This window comes from Acomys russatus, chromosome 16 (genome assembly GCF_903995435.1).
Source record: "Acomys russatus chromosome 16, mAcoRus1.1, whole genome shotgun sequence".
Lineage (NCBI taxonomy): Eukaryota > Metazoa > Chordata > Mammalia > Rodentia > Muridae > Acomys > Acomys russatus.
The window spans coordinates 1,090,801-1,099,220 of NC_067152.1; the positions used below are offsets into that span (position 1 = coordinate 1,090,801).

Below are 8,420 nucleotides of genomic sequence, written 5' to 3' on the forward strand. Positions count from 1 at the left end.
CCCTTCATCAGACAGCTAGTAAACATACCAGTAAGATTAGTCATACTTGGTTTCCTGGCCAGAAAGTGGCTGACAGAATAAGGGTGAGAAATAATAGACTATAGTTCAGACTCGCCAGCAGCACCTGCCTTGATTTCAACCAGCTAGAGTCCTGAGTTCCAGTGCTCAATCACCAATAGAAGGCAGTCAACGTCTCCTTTCAGTTTCCCTTAATAGCTGCCCCATGTTTACATATATTCTATGCAGGCAGAATGAAATGAATGTTCAGTACACATCCATGCATCTTGTTATAAAAAATAAATACTACTACTTCCTAATGCTGCTTCTGTTAGGATGAAAATGTGTCATTCTTTTGGTGGAGGGGTTGTAGGAATGTGCTCATGTACTGGCAGGTAAACATGTTGGTCTCACTCATGAGTCAGTTAGGAAGTGAGTGTGGTTGAGAAAGAATAGGTCTGATAATGTTGCTCTGAAGAATCTGATGGCAAGATGGTCTGAATGCTTCTCAGATGCCTGCACTTTGACCTCACCCTTGACCAAAAATAGGTCATGGGTTCACTTAAAAATACATTAGTACACTTCCTGCTGTATGTAGTTTGTCTTATACATGTGTAATAAAATAAAAATTTTAAAAATACGTTAGTATAAATATAGATTATATATAAAGGAGAATGAACAGTTGTTTTTATTTATTAATGTTTTAAGTAAAAGTCACTTGAACAGTAAAAATAAACAAAATAGTTTGTCTCCTGTTTATGATGTATTCAATATATTTCCTCTGTATTTAATATAATTTCTATCAATAATTTACATGGCCTTTTAGCTAACTTTCTCCAACTCCAAACTATATTCTACCTTGACCTGTACTATCTAATTTCTTTCCATCCTTAGACCCAACTCGGAAGATATCTCCCTACTGTGCACACTTGAGCTTCCAGCATGAGAAATCCAAGGACATATGTAAGAATGGCAAGACAGTTTGATTGCCTTATCCTCTGTTCTCACACTGACTGCTTCTTTCCTGTCAGCACCCGCTTCAGGGCACCCTGCACATCTGGATTCCGGAGGCTGTAGATGACAGGGTTTAGCATAGGGCTGAGGATAGTATTGAGGATCCCAATGCCCTTGTCCTTGTCTGAGGCTGAGACGGAACCCAGACGCATGTAACTGAAGAAGCCAGTTCCATAAAAGATACAGACCACAGTGAGATGGGAGCCACATGTGGAAAACGCCTTCTTCCTTCCCTCCGCAGAGCGGATCCTTAGTACTGCAGCTGCAACGTGGGCATAGGACACTGAGATAAGGATCATGGGTACTACTCCCATGAAAGTAGCTCCCACAAAAAGCAATTGCCCGTTGAGGTAGATGCTGGAGCAGGAGAGCTGGAAAAGGGGTGGGAGGTCGCAGTAGAAGTGGTTGACCACATTAGGGCCACAGAAGTCCAGCACAGACACAGCCACTGTGTGCGTCAGAGCATTAATCAAGGAGATGATACAGCAAATACCTACCAGTGCGCCCTGTACTTCACGGCTCATACGGGTGCTGTAGGTGAGGGGCTGACAGATGGCCAGGTAGCGGTCATAGGCCATGGCTGTCAAAAGATGACAGTCCACCCCCGCCAGGAGGTGGAAAAAGAATAGCTGTGAGATGCAGGCAGAGTATGGAACTCTACACTGATGAGCCAGGAGACACACCAGCATTGGCGGAACAGTGACGCTGATGCACCCAATGTCCAACAGAGATAGATTCCCCAAGAAGTAGTACATAGGAGTGTGGAGTTTGGGTTCCACAAAGATGGCAGCCAAGATGCTGAAGTTACCCCCAACTGTGACAATATAGGCAAAGAAAAAGACAACAAAAAGGATAGGTTGCAGTCTTACATTTCCTGTTAGGCCAAGAAGGATGAATTCAGTGACAGTTGTCCTGTTTCCCCAGGTGCCAGGCTCCATAGGCCACTGCTGAGAGCTGGAGGGCAGGGCAGAAAGAGTTAGATACCACAAATAGTGAAGGAGCAGCACATGTGAGTGTGCAATCAGTATCTACAGGGTACTGGTGTGGTGCATGCAGAACAACTGCCAATTAAAGTCGGTACCTGCCTGGAGTTTGCCAATCTTCTGAGGGCTCCTACTGATCAAATAATCAGCCTTTTTAGCTCCTGGTTCAGGGAGAAAGCCAGATCTGGGAAAAGGACTGACCGAGTGGCTATTTACCAGCACAGTGCACGCATATTTAATAATATCCATTACACTTGTGTTGATGTATAGCAACTGACTAGCCTCTATCACTGTCTCAGTGAATATATGAATAAATTAAATTCTAGAAAGCACATTATAGGGATAATAGCAACATAAGATAAAAGAGTAATAAGAAAGTTCTCATGAACTCAAAATAGATATAGGGAGTTTCAGGAAGGAGAAGGGTAAGAAGTGAGCCAAGGTACAGAAATACACAGAGGTGAAAGATTGGAGCTGCGGTTGTTATTTAAGAATTTATGGACATTTGGACATATTGCCTATACCTCTTTTTATTTAATTTCATTAAATTCTATAAAGTTACTACTGTGTCTCGGTGTAATCAGGACACTGAGGCTTAAATAGATTTTATAAGCACCCGTAGGTCCTAAGGCTCTCGAGCGCTAGCACCAACTCGGGACCCGCTAGCAGCAAGCCCACATGTTTACATTGCATGACTCAGGCATATGTTCTGCTGAGGCTCTGTGGGTGAGTCTGTGTATAATAGACTGTGTATTCTAGGACTTACAGTATTAGCTTCCATACAACTATTCTAGAAAGTCAAGGTCCCATATGTTTACCTTTCATTAATAACTTCTTGTTCAATACTTAGGAGTTGTTCTAATGGTAGAACCAGCATCCTGGGTATGACTTGTGAGACAGAGAAGGAGATGGCCCCCAGGTCCTTGGATGAGCAACTAAAAAGTTGTAATTAGATACTATGCATTATGTGGAAAACATGATTATTGTGTGCCTGTGTGAGGGAAGATCAGGAGCTTGACAAAGGCGAAGGGAGAATTGAAATCCTAGGGAGATATTTCACTGGCTTCCACTCTACAATATACGGTGATAAACCCAAAGTGGGTGGACAGTTGAGAAAAACAAGAAATAAAAGGTTATGACTATGGAACATAGCTCTGGAGAGGTTTCCTTCAGTGCCCTTAAACCGGACCCTTGCCTGTTCTGGACAACTATCTCTTTCTGTAACTGTTTCCATTTTTTCTATCAAAAATACTGTCCCTTCCACAGATTAAAAACATCTCATGGGTCTAAATCTTTGGCTATTGTTCCACATCTTCAAGGAATTTCTCCTTGCACAACCCAGTCTTCAGTTGCATTTTCTCTCCTGTGGCATCATAGGCAATTAAGATGATCATTCTGTGCTTGGTCAGCAGCACAGGATGAGCCATGCAAACCTCACAACTCTAGAGAAAGAGGATAGATTATGCTAATGGGACACCATAGGGCTCTGTGGTGCTCCTGCACCTTCACCAATTCCATCGCCTCCATCATGTCCTCTTCTACAAGGTACCATTGGCTATCTTTGAGAAAGAGGAAGCTTAGAAAACTTTCAAGATCACACATGCCAGAGTTTGTTCTGAATACAGGCTTTAGTCTTTTTCTCCCAACTCCTGCTGACTCCCAAGGTCTCTGCCGTACATACAGATATGTACATATATGTACAGATGTCCCCTTCACTCCCAGTCACTTGGAGTGCAAAAGCTCATCACTATCTGTCACTGCCACTTCCTGAATATATCATCACTTTTCATTGCTCATTTTCTCACATAGAGAGAGTAAAAAGGCTGCCTGAAGTCTGTGGATGTCTTTCTACATGTCCCTACTTGAAAGGGGAGAAAAGTAGGATGGCTGGAGTGGTGGAGAGGACCATAAGGCACTTACCTCCCTCTCTGTAGCACTTAGTGTGGTTCTTGCAGAGAACTGTACAGCAACTGCTTAGTTGGCCCAAGCTTGTCACTATGCAGAAGGCTCAGAAAAACTGAGCTGAGAATATGTCTTGGTGTTCTCCTCATTCAGGAGCTAATCAGTACCCAGAGACCCTAATGATACAATTCCCCAAGGATTTCAAAAAAGCCAGAGGAAAAAAGCCTCAGTCCACGGGGGTTTCTCTCTACCACCTAAACACCTATTCTATTCATTACATCATCACAACCTTCTAATCATTTCAAAAAGGAGGAAAGGTGTCACTATGGTGTAGACAAGAGAATATGATCTAAAGGGTTTTGATGACTTGCTGAGTCCACCAAGTAGAGCTCAGCCTAGACTTCAGATGATTGCTGTGACCCAGTGATTATTTCATTTAGTTTTCACATGTTTAAGGTATAATTTTTGGAAAGTTGGCTTAGTTTTTATATATAAGTTTAATCATACAGTCTGTGAGTTTTATAGACTGTGCAGTCATGGATCTAGTACCTTCCTCAATATGGAAGATATCTCAGTTACTCCTTACAGTTCACAAGTGGTCCTTTGTAAACAACACCCTCACCATACAAAGGCCCTCAGCAATATTTTATCTGACTTCTATCCATATAGTTTTGCCTTTTTCAGTGACATAAATAGATTCACGCAGTGGTGCACATGTTTCTGTGCATGTGAGTGCAGGTATTCCCCAGTGCACACATGGAGACCAGAGGACAACTTCTAGTGTCAATCCTTGTCTTTTATCTTGCTTGAGTCAAGCCCTCTTGTTCGCAGATGGACGCACTAGGCTATCTGGACCATGAACTTCCAAATACGCTCCCTTCTTGTTGTAGGAACACTGGGATTACAAACAAGTGTTAGTGTGGCCAAGTAGCACTTAGGTGGGTTTGAGAGGATTTGAACTCAAGTCTTCATGCTTGTGTGGCAGGCTCTTTAGCCACTGAGTCTTCTTTGCCCAGTTTCTATGCAGGCTTTTTTATAAATGAGCTTATTCAATCAGTATAATCCTTTTGATTTTGTGTAAGGTGGCTGTACAGCTGCCCACCTTAGCCATAAGAGAAATACTTTTTAAAAAATCCCAGAGAGTACCTGGCACTGCGGGTAGTCCAAGCCTATATAAGGACAGCATGGTTTTTTCCCATATACATCTATGAAATAGTTTATTTTATAATTGAGATTAACTGCCATAGCTAACAATAAAATAAAAAAATTATTTAAAACTTATTAATTATTAATTTCTGGAAACTTTTATGGAATAATTTCAGACCACAGTAGATGAAAATCAGAATGCAACTGTAGATAAGGATACCAGTGTGTTAAAGTTCTTTCTTCACTATATATATATATATATATATATATGATTTTTTTTTACCTTTTTACCTTTATATGTAATTTATAGTTCTTTACTTTTGATGTGAATTTGGGTTATCACTAGATTTTAGCCATTAAAAATTGGTTTTAGAAAATGTGTGTATGCATTCTTGTATGGGTCTATGTCTTCATTGAAAGGAAAATAACTTGAAATATAATTACTGGACTCCATGTACAAATGTATATTTAACATAAGAAATTGTCATGGCTGAAGAACTGCCTCCATGGATAAAGCACCTACTATGCAAGCATACGAACCTGTATTTGAACCCCCAGTATCCACCTAAAAGCTAAAAGGTATGGCAGCCTGACTGAATGCCGGAGCTCAGGAGGAGGAGACACATTCCCAGAGCACACTACCTAGCTACAATTGTCCAATCAGGGTGTTTGGGGTTCAGTGAGATACCTTGCCTCAATAAAATAGAGAACAACCAAGTAAGAAACCTAACATTTAATATGAATAAATTAATAAAATATATTATAAAAAAAAAGAAACCTGACACTAACTTCTGGCAGCCACATATGCATCCACACACATGATCATACACAGGTATACGAATAAAACACACACACACATACACACCCCTTTCCTGCCCAGCTGTTGTCCAAATTGGTGATGCCGTTTTGAGTTCCCACCAAAAATGAACTTTCATAGCACCAGAAGATGCTATGCAAGGTTCCAAGGGAGGGAGAAAACCAATGGCTTTACACAGCTGCAATACCTATAAACCACAATAATGACAACAATGGCAAGATACTCAGAATGGTCAATAGTGCTGTTCATATCTTAGCAGTAACCTACAGTTGTCTAATGGGGCTTAAAGCTTGTCAATAGGAAGGAAACCTTTCCTGGCACTTGACACCTACCCAACTACTCAAGGCTAATGAATCTTAGACGGGAACTTTTACCTGGTGCTTTGCTGAGCCAGAATAGCTCCTAATTGCATTCTAAACACTCATCCTTATACTCACAGATAAATGTAGCTCTCACATCCTATCAGAGAAACTATCCTTCACAACAACTATGGAATTTCTGCTACTATATTCAGTAGTATTTGTGTATGTGCTACTCAACCATGTTTACAGTTTCCATACTAGCCTCCAAGGGAGACGTATATGCCTCTAATGACTGTTTTCTATCAGTATCCTTTACATGGAATAGTGCTGAATATTTGGGACACTAGTAAACGTAAGTCAGGTGAATGAACAAATGAAATGAACAGATAAATAGGTGATAGATACAAAGATGATTAGGTATATTATAGATAAATATGCAGGAATAAATGATAGATGAGAGAGAGGGAGAGGGGGGGAGAGAGGGAGGGAGGAGGGAGGGAGAGACAGGAATGGAGGGAGAGAGGGAGATTTTGAACCTTACATTTACTATTTCCAGGTAGTTCTGGATTTCAGTGCTTAAAATTTCCCTAGATTCAGTGAGTGTTTAGTACCTAGGTTTTATAATGATCATATAAACACTAGTGTTATAGTTAAACTGTTTTATTATTATTATTTATATGAGTTTCTGGAAGGCGGGAACAGTGAGCAGAAATTTTTAAACAATCCAGTGAATCAGCTGTTTAACAAGCTCATTTGTTGACAAGGGAAATGGCAGAGCAGTTACAGTGCTGGAAGCCAGTGCTCATATGTTGCACTCATCCTGTTCCACTCAGTAAACACTTCTGTGGCTGCTTTTTCTTAATCAACACACGTGTAACCATATGTAAAAGGTCAAGCATCTCTTTTATTACTGTTGCATTTCTTAGGATCTTGTTCTCAATCTGTGGAGCAGCACTTCATTCTTAAACATTCTTAACCACAGTCCACCATTGCTAATGTTAGCCCAGAAGCACTCTAGCACACAGCCTTCTTATCTTTAAATAAAACTATTGAAAATACAAGCTTGTCTTTTAAAAATATGTTTCTGCTCTGGACTCCTTTTTGCACTGTCTGGGGCCCTATTTGCAGTCTTCTCCAGCCAGCCGTCCTCATCTGTGACCTGCACTTTCAGACTTCCAACCCACCAGGGCTCCCAGAGAGCACAAGCTACCTGAAGTGAGTTTCTTCCTAGTTGGTATGGCAGGTGCCCATTTGCCTCTCATCCGTGACTCAATAGCCGTCTTCACCATTAAGTAGTTACAGGTACTTCCAAATTCATAAGAATAAAGATGAGAATCTCATATAATTTTTTCATATAAAAATATTTTCTAATACTATTCTTAACACATCATATTTAATGATTAATTTCAAATAACGGAACAATGGGTTATAACATTCAGCATTTAAATAGACAGAAATAATAAATAATCAGAAATATCTGGTTGTTCAATTATTTCTAAGTGTCAGTCTAACCAGATGTGCCACATCATCTAACCAGAGGTGGGTTTTTTAGGCTTACTTATTTATTTTATGTATATGATTGATCTGTTTTTATGCACACCAGAAGAGGGAAGCGGATACCGTTACAGATGGTTTTGAGCCACCATGTGGTTGCTGGGAAATGAACTCAGGACCTCTGAAAGGGTATCTAGTGCTCTTAACCACTGAGCCATCTCTCCAGCCCTAGCCAGCGGTTTTTAAGTGTTCTAGAGCCCGTACCCTTTGACCAAGGGCCCTGCCCCATAAGTTTCTGTATTCTTAGAGCTCCTATCCTTTGACCCAGGGACCCTCATCATGTGTTTCTGTATTTGGCCTTTGGAAAAGTGTGCACAGTTGAACATACAAGAAGCAAATCTCAGCATACAATGCGGCCTAGATTACTGGAACCAGTAGATTCAATTTAATCACCTAAAAGCTGATTAAATACATTTCAGCCCATCTACAGAAAGCAATACTATGCAGCCACAGAAAAAGATGACAATGATCTACATTTAACATCATGAAGAGATATTCACCCATACTATCAAACTTCATCTACACTGACAAAGTAATAGTTTTAGGTATAAAACAATTCTAATATTTACAAATATATATCATGCACAAAATATTTTGATAGTTATATGTTAACTCTCCATATGATTGTCTGTAAATGGTAAACCTAGGGGTGATGTCTGTTTTATTCTTTGTGCATTTTCTTTTTTTTTTTTTTTTAGTTTATTG

General features: G+C 40.2%; 1 protein-coding gene across 1 annotated transcript; it reads right to left on the reverse strand.

Moving 5' to 3' along the window:
* Positions 1–1,001: 1,001 nt before the first annotated feature.
* On the reverse strand, positions 1,002–1,949 carry LOC127199796 (olfactory receptor 139). The gene has a single exon (XM_051157786.1). The coding sequence runs from the start codon at positions 1,947–1,949 to the stop codon at positions 1,002–1,004; it is 948 nt and encodes a 315-aa protein (XP_051013743.1).
* Between the last annotated feature and the right edge of the window lie 6,471 nt (positions 1,950–8,420).

Excerpts from the sequence above, each read along its gene's own strand:
- LOC127199796 (XM_051157786.1), bottom strand. The coding sequence starts at position 1,949 with ATGGAGCCTGGCACCTGGGGAAACAGGACAACTGTCACTGAATTCATC.